The 14,812-nt window shown below is 38.0% G+C and overlaps 1 protein-coding gene across 1 annotated transcript in view; it reads left to right on the forward strand.

Moving 5' to 3' along the window:
* Positions 1-1,634: 1,634 nt before the first annotated feature.
* Positions 1,635-14,812, forward strand: part of MTX2 (metaxin 2) — a 67,861-nt gene continuing 54,683 nt past the window's right edge. The window contains exon 1 of the mRNA XM_043487920.1: positions 1,635-1,884. Within this exon, the coding sequence (XP_043343855.1) occupies positions 1,845-1,884 (40 nt within the window). The 5' untranslated portion in view covers positions 1,635-1,844. The remainder of the gene's footprint in view (positions 1,885-14,812) is intronic.

Raw genomic sequence — 14,812 nt, forward strand, 5'->3', positions numbered from 1 at the left:
AATATTTGTATGTATTGTGAAATGATCACCACAATACATCTAGTTAAAATTTGTCATTCTACATAGTTACAGAAGTGTTTCTTGTGATGTAAACTTGTAGGATTTATCCTCTTAGCAACTTTTAAATATGCAATACATTATTATCTATAGTTGCTGTGCTGTACATTATATACTCTTGACTTATTTCAAAACTAGAGAAGTTTGTACCTTTTGATTTCTTTCACACATTTCTTACACCCTGCCTCTGTCACCCACCAATCTGTTCTCTGTAACTGTAAGCTTTCATTTCTTCTTGTTTTTTTTTTTTTTTTTTTAGGTTTCATGTATAAGTGAGATCATATGGTGTTTTCTTTCTCTGACTATTTAGTTAGCATAATGCCCTCAAGGTCCATCTATGTTGTTGCAATGGCAGTATTTCATTATTTTCTATGGCTGAATAATATCCCTTTGTATGTATATACATACAGTGTACCTATATATTGTGACATTGGGCAAACTACTTACCTTTTTAAGCCTCAGGCTTCCCTGGTCGCTCAGCTGGTAAAGAATCCACCTGCGATGCTGGAGGCCAGGGTTTGATCCCTGGGTTGGAAAGATCCCTTGGCGAAGAGAATGGCTATCCACTCCTGCATTCTGGCCTGGAGAATTCCATGGACTGTATAGTCCACTGGGTCGCAAAGAGTCCAACAGGACTGAGTGACTTTCACTTTCTTATTTGCTCCAGCTACCTTCTTTCTGGCAAGCATGGTTGAGTAAATAATTAAACGTTAATGTCTGTCCAGGGACCAATCAACAGTAGCTGAATACAGGAAATTAATGTGGATTTGAAATCTGGGCTTGAGCGGACTCCCTGGGCAGGCAGTTTAAACTTCCTAAGCCTGTTTCTTTACCTGTAAAACGGCAATAAGATCTCACCGGCTTGTTTAGAGGATGAAATGAAATAGAATACTGTATATATATTTTAAGTCTGGTATTCAGTGGACGCTTAGAAATGCTACTTGTCTTTATCATATCACTAATATGTGGAATCTAAAAAATACAACAAAGTAGTGAATGTAACAAAAAAAAAGATACAGAGAACAAATTAATGGTTACAAGTGAGGAGGAGGAAGGGGCAATACAGGAGTGGGAGTGTGGGAGACACAAACTACGGGATGTAAGATAAGCTATAGGGATGTATTTATTGTACGACACAGGGGATATAGCCAATATTTTGTAATGTAAATGGAGTTTAACCTTTAAAAATTGTATAAACATAAAACTTAAAGGAAACGGCAACCCACTCCAGTATTCTCGTCTGGAAAATCCCATGGACAAAGGAGCTTGGCGGGCTACAGCTCATGGGCTTGCAAAGTGTTGGTCACGACTAAGTTAGCACATAGAATCATGAGCAAACAACTGCCTCTTGTTTGAAATCACTTAAAAAAAAAACTTATTTGCTTACAAAAATATCGCTTGGAAAGGAAACTGAAAACTTCTGGGGTACACCCGCCCACCCTGTACGCCAGAGTCGGGAATCAAATACCCTTCCCTTCTCCCTCTCCCTAGCTGGGGTGGCCCCAGCGGCCGGGAGCTCGGGGACAGGAAATGCCAGAGAAGGCGGAGGCGGGGCCACCGGAAGCGCTCGCGCGCCGCTGTCAGCTGCGCCGGAAGTTCCTGGCCTGGCCTGGTGGTAACCTTGGGAGTCTAAGCCGGTGGTCTGCCGCCGCCGCTGGGTGGGCTGTGGGAGTCGGAGCTTCAGTCGGGGCCAGGCCTGTTAGGTGCCAGGAGCCGCCGGGGTTGCGCGGGAGTTCGCTGAGGATCGCGGGGAGCAGGAACTGCGGGCGCAGGGCCGCCCAGCCGACATGTCTCTAGTTGCGGAAGCCTTAGTCTCCCAGATCGCAGGTAGCGTGTGTGGCAGCGGACCCGGACGGAGGCGGGGGCCGGCGTGGGGTAGTCGTAGGGAGCAGTGCGGCTTTAAGCATTGCAGCTTTCCTCCAGCCTTGCAGCATTAGACGCTGAACCCAAGGTTCGGGATAGAGGCGGGCACTGACCGCCAACTCCTGGATGAGAAAACTGAGGGGGAGAAACTCGGTTACGGTCAGCTCGGAGGAGTGGGAATCCCATCCGTTTTTACTGGACAGTACTTTGTCCAGTTACCCATTTGGTCTGGAGGTGTTGGGATAAGTGGAGAACGCTGTGGCCTGGAATTAAGGTGGGGGGCGTGGCCATATCCGAGAGCTTCAGAGTTAAGTGTGGGGGCAGCCTCGGTGTGGGACCTGAGGTTTAAGGTGCTGTCACTAATGAGTCGCCATTGTCATTTGAGAGGCCAATGAAGTTTCCTCTCCGAGCAGCCCAATATTGCCATTTGCTGGGTCTCCAGCTTCACTGACACATTTTTAAGGCTGCATGAATTTTTTGAAACACCTTTGACTTGACGGACTGAACATGGCTGTTGTAAATAGATTTACAATATATTTTGAAAATTTCTGTTATTGAATATATTTCTGTTATCAAGATTCTTATTTACTGTAGTGAAAGATATTAAATATTGTTGAGAAAGTGAGACTATTGTAGGTATAGGTTGATGGGTTAATCTTTAAATGGAGTTAGTTTTAAACGTCCTAGAAGTATTTTCATTGTGAGTACGGTAAATATTCAGTTACCAGGATACTTAGATACCTTTGCAATAAGGTAGTATTTTTGAAATGAAAAGTATTGAATGTCATGGAATTTGCCAAAATATTTTTCATTACATTTGTGTTAACATTTAGTTCTTCTTTCTTTTTCTCACTCAAAGACATTGTCTTCTAAAAATTAGGGAAGCCCCCACTAGATTGCAAGCTTCTTGAAGGCAGGAATAATATTTACATTGTTTCTAGTATCTTGAGGACCTGTCAGTTGGTGCTCAATAAGTATTCGTGACCTGAATTAATGAATAATCTTGAGATTTCAAGCAATGATTATTTGCTTTTACTGTTCATGTTTTTTAAAATGTTAGATCATGAATGTAGATTGCTATATTAAAATATTTCACAGTTATATACTGATATTGGCATACAGTGTGCATGTTCCCCTAATGTGTGATTTCTTTTAAGGAAGAAATGAATATCTTGTAATCAGTTTGGAACTTTGCTTCAATTACTGAAATTTAGGAGTTTCTAAGAATTTTATCAATCTGCCATCTTAGCTATTTGGGGTGATCACTCTAGGAGGAGGCACTTATAAATGGATAATTCAATAAGTGGTGTTGGGACAACTCCTCAGTCATGACACTGCAAGAATAAATTCTAGATGAATTAAAAATTTAAGTGTAAAATAAGAACAAAAACCAAATTGTAATAAAATAATTAGGAGAAATATAGGTGATATAGTGTAGGATGCCTAAGCAAGATACAGAGTTCAGAGTGCATGGAAGAAAAAATTAACAGAATTTTTGCAGATACATTTTAAAAGCTTCGTATGATGAGACACATAAGTTTCTACAAATTAAGAAAAAGGCAGTCCAACAGAATCAAAGGTAAAGGATAAGAACAGGCAGTTTACTAAAGGGGAAATGCAAATCAGCAGTGAACATATGAAAAGATGCCCTCCATCACTAATTTCCACCCAGTCAAATGGGCAGAAATGAATATGATAATTTTTAGTACTGACACTGGCATGGGGAAAACAGTTGCCCTCGAAGTATTGGGGAGTCTGTAAGAAACAACTGCTTTTGGGGAACTTAACATAGCAATATTTATTTAAATGCTGTTAATTGAGTCAGGAATTCTTCATGGGATTTATCTGATAGAAATGTAAGGGCCAGTATTTAAAGAAATATACAACTGTAGTAATTGTAGTAGTATTTGTAATAGCAAAAACCCAGAAACATCCTAAACATATGTTAAATTACGGCATGCATGGTCAGTTGTGTCTGACTCTTCGTGACCCCATGGACTGTAGCCTGCCAGGCTCCTCTGTTCATGAGCTTTTCCAGGCAGGAAATCCTGGGGATCTTCCCCCATCCAGGGATCTAACCTGCATCTCTTGTGTCCCCTGAATTGGCAGGCAGAGTCTTTATCACTGCGCACCTGGGAGAGTAAAGTTATGGCATGCCCACATTATTGCAGAAAAATGATGAGGTATAGCTGTTAAGCTTTCCTGGTAGCTCATTGGTAAAGAATCCACCTACCAATGCTGGAGACATGGGTTCAGTCCCTGGGTTGGGAAAATCCCCTGGGGAAGGAAATGGCAGCCCACTCCAGTATTCTTGCCTGGGAAATCCCATGGACAGAGGAACCTGATGGGCTGCAGTCCGTGAGGTTGCAAGAGTCAGACATAGTGACTAAACAACAATAGCAACATAGCTGTTAAGCATATTGGCTTGAAGACTCTGATTATCTTAGATATTAATAAAAACAAGTTATAGAGTTATGTATATATATACTATGAACCATTTAAATGAATCCTGTGTAAACAGGTGAAGTGAAGTCGCTCAGTCATGTCCGACTCTTTGTGACCCCGTGAACTGTAGCCTACCAGGCTCCTCTGTCCATGGGAATCTCCAGGCAAGAATACTGGAGTGGGTTGTCATTTCCTTCTCCAGGGAATCTTCCCAACCCAGGGATAGAACACGGGTCTCCTGCCTTGCAGGCAGACGCCTTACCCTCTGAACCACCAGAGAAGCTGTGTAAACAGCTGTATACCTGTGTAAACAGGTATATGTAAGCAAAAAAAATGTAGGAGAATACTCAATTTTAACTAGTAATTTCAGAAGAATAAGGATAGTGTGTTGGAGTGAGAATTTTGAATTTAAATGGTTGTAATTATAAAAATTTGGAAGATTATATTTTGGCAACAGCAAAAAAAAAAAAATGATGGTTAACATGATTTATATGAAACCTTGTATTTGACTGGTAAGTGTGACTCAAATCCGGCAACTATTCACAGTATTCTGCTTCTTGTCACAGCTATTTGTAAGACCTCCTCAGCCAGCCATATTGCTTTTTGGCATTTTTTTTTTTCTTGGGAGTGATCTTGATCCCTGTCTCCTGTACAATGTCACAAACCTCTGTCCATAGTTCATCAGGCACTCTTGTCTATCAGATCTAGTCCCTTAAATCTATTTCTCACACTGTATAATCATAAGGGATTTGATTTAGGTCGTACCTGAATGGTCTAGTGGTTTTCCCTACTTTCTTCAATTTAAGTCTGAATTTGGCAATAAGGACTTCATGATCTGAGCCACAGTCAGCTCCCAGTCTTGTTTTTTCTGACTGTATAGAGCTTCTCCATCTTTGGCTGCAAAGAATATAATCAATCTGATTTCTATGTTGACCATCTGGTGATGTCCATGTATAGATTTTTCTCTTGTGTTGTTGAAAGAGGATGTTTGCTATGACCAGTATGTTCTCTTGGCAGAACTCTATTAGCCTTTGCCCTGCTTCATTCTGTACTCCAAGGCCAAATTTTCACAAATAGCAGTGAAAAGGGAAGCGAAAAGCAAAGGAGAAAAGGAAAGATACATGCATTTGAATGCAGAGTTCCAAAGAATAGCAAGGAGAGATAAGAAAGCCTTTCTCAGTGATCAGTGCAAAGAAATAGAGGAAGACAATAGAATGGGAAAGACTAGAAATCTCTTCAAGAAAATTAGAGATACCAAGGGAACATTTCATGCAAAAATGGGCTCAATAAAGGACAGAAATGGTATGGACCTAACAAGCAGAAGATATTAAGAAGAGGTGGCAAGAATACACAGAAGAACTGTACAAAAAAGATCTTCACAACCCAGATAATCATGATGGTTTGATCACTCACCTAAAGCCAGACATCCTGGAATGTGAAGTCAAGTGGACCTTAGGAAACATCACTACGAAAAAAGCTAGTGGAGGTGGTGGAATTCCAATTGAGCTATTTCAAATACTAAAAGATGATACTGTGAAAGTGCTACACTCAATATACCAGCAAATTTGGAAAACTCATCAGTGGCCACAGGACTGGAAAAGGTCAGTGTTCATTCCAGTCCCAAAGAAAGGCAATGCCAAAGAATGCTCAAACTACCGCACAATTGCACTCATCTCATATACTAGTAAAGTAATGCTTAAAATTCTCCAAGCCAGGCTTCAACAATATGTGAACCATGAACTTCCAGATGTTCAGGCTGGTTTTAGAAAAGGCAGAGGAACCAGAGATCAAATCGCCAACGTCCACTGGATCATCGAAAAAGCAAGAGTTCCAGAAAAACATCTATTTCTGCTTTATTGACTATACCAAAACCTTTGACTGTGTGGATCACAATAAACTGTGGAAAATTCTGAGAGAGATGGGAATACCAGACCACCTGACCTGTCTCTTGAGAAAACTGTATGCAGGTCAAGAAGCAACCGTTAGAACTGGACATGGAACAACAGGTTGGTTCCAAATAGGAAAAGGAGTATATCAAGGCTGTATATTGTCACCCTGCTTATTTAACTTCTGTGCAGAGTACATCATGAGAAATGCTGGGCTGGATGAAGCACAAGCTAAAATCGAGATTGCCAGGAGAAATATCAATAACCTCAGTAAGCAGATGACACCACCCTTATGGCAGAAAGCGAAGAAGAACTAAAGAGCCTCTTGATGAAAGTGAAAGAGGATAGTGAAAAAGTTGGCTTAAAGCTCACCATTCAGAAAACTTAAGATCATGGCATCCAATCCCATCACTCTATGGCAAGTAGATGGGGAAACAGTGGAAACAGTGACACTTTAGTTTTTTGGGCTCCAAAATCACTGCAGATGGTGATTGCAGCCATGAAATTAAAAGACGCTTACTCCTTGGAAGGAAAGTTATGACCAACGTAGACAGCATATTAAAAAATGGAGACATTTCTTTGCCAACAAAGGTCCGTCTAGTCAAGGCTATTGTTTTTCCAGTGGTCATGTATGGATGTGAGAGTTGGACTGTAAAGAAAGCTGAGAGCCAAAGAATTGATGCTTTGGAACTGTGGTGTTGGAGAAGACTCTTGACGGTCTCATGAACAGCAAGGAGATCCAGCCTGTCTGTCCTAAAGGAAATAAGTCCTGAATATTCATTGGAAGGACTGATGCTGAAGCTGAAACTTCAATCCTTTGGCCATCTGATATGAAGAGCTGACTCATTTGAAAAGGCCCTGAACTGGGAAAGATTGAAGGCGAGAGGAGAAGGGGATGACAGAGGATGAGATGGTTGGATGGCATCACTGACTCCATGGACATGAGTTTGAGTAAGCTCTGGGAGCTGGTGATGGACAGGGAGGCCTGGTGTGCTGCAGTGCGTGGGGTCACAAAGAGTCGGACACGACTGAGTGACTGAACTGAGTGAACTGATTCTGCTTCTGGCAGTAATATGGTTTTCTTGGAAGAGACGAACCTAGAGAGATTAGAGATATATATATATCTACACAGTTCTGTTATATTAATAACTTAAGTAAATGTGAATCTGTTTTTGTAGTTGAGAGCTCTGTTTTTAAATGTATTTAGCACTTTGCTTATTATTCTTTCCTTCAGTGGGCCAACAAACTGGTGTTTCTTTTGGAAACATATAAAGATGTCTTCCATCTATCTGTGATACTCATGAGGTACCCTCCTTGAGAGCCTCATTCATAAGGACATCTTTTAGAAGCCTTCTCTGAATTCCCCCATTTAAGTGAACCATTTGTGTCACTTTACTACTAATGTATTCCCCCTCCAAGTTCTCTCAGTTCTTACTCCTTATTATGACTCAGTGGCTATTCCTTCCATCTCTACCTTAGTTTAGGGTTTGTTATTTCTGGCTTGAATTACTGTAGTATTGTCTGAATAGGTTTCCCTGATTTCAGTCTTAGCTCTTTCTAGTACAGCCTGTATACTGGAAGCCTCAGTGGGCTTTTGTTTGTTTGTGTTGAATTATTTTTATTTTCCTAAAATGCAGAGGTAACTCCTCTTGTTTGAACACCATCATTTGTTCCCTGTTGTCAGTAGATGGAGTGAGGCATGTAAGACCCTCTGTAAGTTAGAGTCTGTCTCTCTAGCTTCATCTCTTGTCACCCCTTTCCTTGAACTCTTGCTGTTCTAAACTATTTGTAGTGTCCATCTTTGGCAAATGTTGACTTTTGCCTCAACTGTTCACTTTGCTTGGATAACTAAGCACATTTTAGTCTGTAAGTCTACCAGACATTATTTCTCTGTCAAATAAGAAAGGTTTATTTTTTTTTCTTTTTTCCCTCATAATAAAAATAACATTGTTATTGTAGAAAATGAAAAAAATCAAAAAGAATATAAAGTAAAAGTCACCTAAAATCATAAATTTGAAATCCCATCCTCCTCATTATAACTTTGGTGAACAAAGCTACCCCATTCACTCTCTCTAAAATAAAAAAAGAAACATAAATAATATATAATATGCATACTTTTTTGTAATCTGTTTGTCATGTAACATTGACATCTCTTTTCCATGTCTGTGAATGAAATGACATATTTATCATTGTTAAAGTTTGTATTGTATTTCATTGTAATGAAGAAATCATAATTAGCTTATCTAGTCTTTTTATGATGGGTGTTCATGTATTACATTAGTTCAGACTGAGAAGGAGAAATGGTAGGAGCTCTAGTTCTGTCTCTGTGTACACACACACTTGCACACACACACATACATGAATGGGCTTATGCTGTTGACACACACACACACGAACTGGCTTATGCTGCACACACATGCACATACACACACACTGGCTTATGTTCTTGTGGAGGTTGTACACACACAGACACACATACAGACACACACAGACACACACAGACACACACACAGACACACTCTCTCAGAGGCTTTTGTTCTTGTGGAGGTTGGCCAACCAGATGCTAAGGCCACAGGCAGATAGCCATGAAGGGGCTCCATGAGGAGAGCGCACGTGCAGCAGGTGCTGCTTGCAGAGGCTGAGCTTTGTTTGTTAGTAAGTTCAGCCCACCCAGGATAATCTCCCTTTTGATTAACATAAAGTTATTATCAGGGCTTGCTTTAGTTATGTCAACAAAATTCCTTCCCAGCTCGCCTAGAGTAGTAGTTGAATAACTGGGAGGTGCTTGCTACAAAATGGCTGTCTTCCCTCTGTGTTCCCACTACCTGCTGGAGGATGTCCCTTGTAGCTCACCCTAATAAGACAACAGTAGAAAGGGTATTCTGGCAAAGGTAGTTTAGTCTAACCAGTTTAATGGACTTCAGAGCCATCATAGGTATATATGAATTTGCTGATATAAATGGTACTTGCAAATACATATTTGTGTATCTAACTGAATAGTTCATTTGGATACATTTTTTAAGGAGAGAATTTTGAACTTTTCTTTTAACTTGGTGATGTGGAAAGGAATGGTAACTTATGATTTTTGAACTAAAGTTTGAATCTCTAGATAAGGACATGCTAGATTAAGAACTGTAAAAGGAGGATAAATAGTCTGGATATTGAATGGTTTTCAGAATCTTTTATAACAGCCTGTGTATTTTAAATTTTCACTTGCTTTTTGTTTTAAACTGGCAAGATTTTCAACACATTACTTGAGTTTCAGGTTAAAAATGTATTTTTTATAGATAGTTGGGTATGAACATATCCTGGGGAAGGATTCAGTATTCCCATTTGGGTTGTGTGACCAAATTTGGCGTGGTCACTGTAGTAGTCAAAGGCTGGGATACTGTGACAGGAAATGACTGACTCACTTGCCTGTCTCTGCACCAGGAGCGTCTCCAGCTTTTAGGGTTCCACACTGTCATCAGATACATGCAAAAAACTAGAGAGATACTGAATTTAAACTGCGGGAATCTTCTTCAGTGCTGATCACTCCCTTCGCCTTGCTTTCTTTTTGTGGACTTGGAAGTGAGAGTCAGATCTGGGTTCTTATTCAGCTGCTTGCTAAAGGTGTGACCTTAGGCAAGTCACTTGCCTTTTAAAGCTTCAGGTTTCTTATTTGCAAATCGGTAAAGATAATTGCTGATTATTTAAGGATTAGATAAGAAAAGATAGAAAATGTTTGGCATTGTGTCTGGCACATAATAAGTGCTCAATAAGTGTTCATTAATGTTATTTTTGACACATTTACCTATCAGTTTTTCTCTCTTGCTGGACTTTGCCTCTGTCCTCTTGTGTAAAAATACAAGTTTGGTAAAACTTTTAAAATTGCTTTTAGATAATTCATTTCAATAATATAAAACATCTGTAAACAGTTATTACATTAAAATTACCCCATAACAAATTATTCTAAGATATTTGTTTCAAGATTATACCTTTGATAAGTTTCAGCCATATTTATCTTCATTACATAATTGAATCTTCAGTATAGGTCATAGGTGTAAATACTCTGAAGCTTTTTCAGTGGTTTATCATGAGGTTTTGCTGAAAGCTTTTAGCCTTAAAAAATTAGTTGCTATGTATCTGGTTGATGATAAGAGTAAGTCTCCATTTTTGACCCACTGTGCTAGATAATACATAGCTGCTGATATTAACAATTTGATCCTTTTAGGTGTTGTTTTTGTTTTATGGATAAGGAAATTGAAACTTGTATGAAAATAAGGCTACTGGAGTGAGATAGAACTGAGTTCTAAGCTCAGTTTTGCCTTTTGTTTTATAATCTTGGACAGACCTTGATAGGCCAGTTTCCTTATTTGTGAAAGGACAGTATATTTTATAAAGTATGGTCGGCAGCTATTTTAGGGTGGTACATGGTAAATTTAGTACATGGTAGTTTCTGTTATTACTTTGTTTTCCTGGTGCCTTTGAGGATATTGCCATTGTAATATCGTGTTAATATTTTGGACACAAAAATATCCGAAGTGTCTTTATTTTTATTAACTATGCCATCTTTTCTGAATTAGTGAATATTACTTCACTAATGTGTTGATATATTTTAAGCATATTAGTCAATTTCATCATAGCACAGTTAAAATAATCTTTTGAAATCAGGGCGATGTCTGTTCTTTATTTAGAAGCTCTGTAAACTATGTAAAGTATGAAAAAGAAGACTTGGGATATTTCATTTATCTCATTGTGGGTATGCAGGTGCTTAATTATTTAAATTTATTAATAATTTCCTTCTGGCAGTAGCATTACTTTATGGTATCATCTCAGAAAGTAGTTTTACAGGGTTCCATGACATCCTTATGTAAACATGAAGTTAAGTGTAATAAGTACAGACATGTTTAAAAGTTTTGTTTTTTTTTATCAGTAATAAGCTTTTTTATTCCATCTTTCTTTCACATGAATACTGGGAAATCTGGACTTAGAACATTTCAGGAGGATTCTAGAGGCTCAATGAAGTGGAAACTATGGGTTAAAAGTCCTTTGTATAATAGAAGTGATGCTGTTGGTCACAAGGTATATTGAGAATAAAAAAGTGATAGTCAGGGCTCTTATATCTGCATATCAAATATCTAATAATCATTGCAACAGATATTTGAAAAAATATGTTACATTTCTTTGTTATTGAAAATAAAGATTTGTTAGTTATTTGTAATCTGCATTCTGAGGATTTTCCAGTATTGAGGAAGGCACTGAGGAATTAATAAGAAGTTACTGAATTGGCCATAACATTTCAGAGAGTCTTTTTTTCATTTGTGTTCATTGTAGGAATAGTCTCTACTGTAGTGCTTATCACCTTGGCACCTGTGAAGTAAATATTAAAGGGGCAGATGCAATAACAATGACAAAATAGCTTAAACTTCAGATTAGAGACAAAACACAATTTATTGACATCAGTGTGATCTATTTTCTTTTATCATATTTGTATTCATGAATAGGTTGGAAACCAAATTCTTAGAGCCAATAATTTGTTTCATTTTAGAAAACTTTGGTATGCTGTGAAGATCACGTGAGAGACTTGTTTTTGACCTTGTAATAGTCCACATTAAGCATAACATGAATTTTGCTTCTGTTGTATGCTTTATTAACAATCTATACCCTGAAATTACTTGACTTTTCATTTTTAGCTTAAAAGGTTTTGTTGATGTATGCCCCATAAAATTTGTCAGTCTCTCTTTTGTGAAGACTTCTGAGTTATTAATGTTAGCTCAAGTCTTTCATATTTGAGTGGAAATTGAAAGAAAACACCATCAAACTTCTTAACATTTTTCAAACGTTTTTGATATTTCTTGATAAGCAGTTATCAGATGGACTGAAGATGTCAACTGGAGATGAGATATTAAATTCAGGCTTCTCATTTTTTGTTCAAAGACAGACATTATATTCAGCAAATCCAGCTACAGACATTTATGTGTAGAAGTATCTGCCTTGGCAGTAAGAAAAATGCATGTTTAATTTTTTATTGCTTTGTAAATGATCCTGTACTCTGTTCTTGAACACTTTTCTTATTTTTGTACGCTTTATAAATGAATCATGGTTTTGAACTTTTCTACATCAGTAATAAAAATGAAATTTGATTGGTTAGTAATAAAGAAGGTTCTTTTCATAAAAACAATCATTTTGTCATGGCAATTCCCATTAACTGTAACTGCTTTAGCAAAATAGAAACCATAAAAAGCATTTCATTATGCATATACACTTAGCTCTGTTTTTGTGCTGATTATATATTTTTTATCTCTAAGAACTTCTATAAGCCAAAGAAGTTACTTCATGACTTAACCTGAGATGTTAGTTTGTTTAGATGGTTTTATTTCCAGACTTACAGCAATTTTTTGCTGTCAATTATCTTTTAGGCTTTAGATAGCAAAAGACCTGCTTGTATTTTCCATAGAATATATTTTTAGGCTGAGTATCTAATTTGTGCTGGGTGCTCTGCTAGGTGCTGGGGTAAAAAAATGGGTGACAATTGTTGCTTTTGATGAACTTAACATCCTTGTGTAGGACACATCCATCAAAACAGATAGTTTGGATACAAAGTGGTGTATCCTATAGTACAAATGCTAATTTAGGAAGTCTTTACTGAGTCTTTTACCTCTCTTCTCTCAAACAGAGTTTGGGTGTTAGATACTTAGTGACCATCTGAACTCCTCTCTCTGCACCCTCACCCGCTGTCTGGCGCCCTGGTGATTATTATTATTTGTGTTTTTACTCAGTTCAGATTTCATCTCCTCTTGTGAATTCTTTCCTGTCTTCCTCCAGCAGGTTGTTATTTCTTCAAGAAGATTCCTTTAGTGCTTTATACAAACCTCTGGTCTGATGCTTATATTAATGTTACTGAATACATTCTGTGAGCTTAGAGCTTGTATATGGTATTTACATAGTTTATCTAGTTTTATTCTTCAACAGCCTTACAAGGTGGGTCATTTTCCTCTTTTTACAGATGAGGTAAATGAGGCAAGAAAGATTACACAACTTGGCTAAGGTCACTTAGGCGATAAGTTGTAGAATTGGGAGGGGAACCCCGCCATGTCTCACTTTGAGACCTCTGTTTTCCCCAACCCACCTGTATGGGTTTATTGTATTGTGAATGGTGACGTGTATCTCAGTCACCTCTTCTCCCTCCCCCTGTTCTGCGCCCCCCACCTACTCAACAAAATTAGATCCTAGAGAGCAGTGGCAGTTTTATATTAATCGTTGTCTATTTATCATAGTCCTTGGTACATTTTGCAAGTTTAATAACCTATGGTAGTTCAGTTCAAGGCTTTAATATATTTTTTTCTGCCTCTCTGAGGATTTTCTTTCCCTGTGCTCCTGTTCATGAAGGGATTCTGTGATGGTTAGGCTGTATTATCTTATTTCCTGTTTATTTTGTCTTTTTGTTTTTGTTCTTGGGGAATCTTGCAATTCTGCCAAGATTTCTGGAGATATAACAACAGATCAGATCCTCTGTAGGGAATCATTTGTCTCATGGCTGCCAGAGAGGAGTGACGCAGGAGGAAAAGAGAGTTCTCTGGTTACCTAGCTTGACAGGAGAGAGTGAATCTATGTCCAGTATTAGAACATAGTAGATATTTAAAATAACAGATAGTATTATTACAATGATTGTAATGAGTTTAGAGTGGTGGGGAGGATTGCTTCTTAGTTGAAGGGACATTTATTTTACATTTACTAGGATTAGATTTAGAAAACCATTAAATCTTGAAGGTTAACATTGTTAGCAATGTTGAGTTCTGATATTTGTGTGGGACTGTTTGTCTTTTCTCAGTTTTCTGGCCAGAAATTGCGCTTTTAATCTAAACCAGCTGTTTTTGTATAGCTCTGCTATTGATCACATATTCATCTTTGTTTCTGAGAAAAGCTCAGACATGGTGTCAGTGTTTCCTCTTTTATGAATTCCAGATTACCATTTTTAAAAACAAAATTCGCATTTTGAGCCCTAGCTACAAGGTTCATATCTATTCATAGTCACTTGGAGTTGGCCAGCTTTTTATTGGAAATTAATGAAAAATGATGGATCATTTTTATAATGAGACAAAGTCTAAACATAGCCATTTGAGAGGATGCCGTATGAATCCTTACTGAATAAGAATGGAACGTTTTCAGTTTTAGCTTATATTCACTGTAGTCTGGGTTATTGGCTTGATGATGCTATGAATTTGTTTTTTTCACCCTTGTTAAGCTCCAGAAATTTGTCTGTTTTGTGAAATTGATCCTTGAGTAACTTTTTGAAATTGATCTCTAGTTTCAAATAGATAGGTTCAAATGGCTCACGTTCAAATCTCATAGCTACTAACTTAATTTTACTTTCCTTATTGATTACATCTAATGGAAAAACTATCATTTAACCACTTTCTGGTTCCAGAACAAGTGTGGCCTCAGTTCATTAATCTTAAAAGCTTATTCTGGAACACTGTAAAATTGCAACATATTAACTAAAGCCATGTTTTAAGACATGGCTTTAAGCCATATCCACAAATACTTACGTAGAATAAGATTGGCAAAAATCTTCTTGA

This window comes from Cervus canadensis, chromosome 15 (genome assembly GCF_019320065.1).
Source record: "Cervus canadensis isolate Bull #8, Minnesota chromosome 15, ASM1932006v1, whole genome shotgun sequence".
Taxonomy (NCBI): domain Eukaryota; kingdom Metazoa; phylum Chordata; class Mammalia; order Artiodactyla; family Cervidae; genus Cervus; species Cervus canadensis.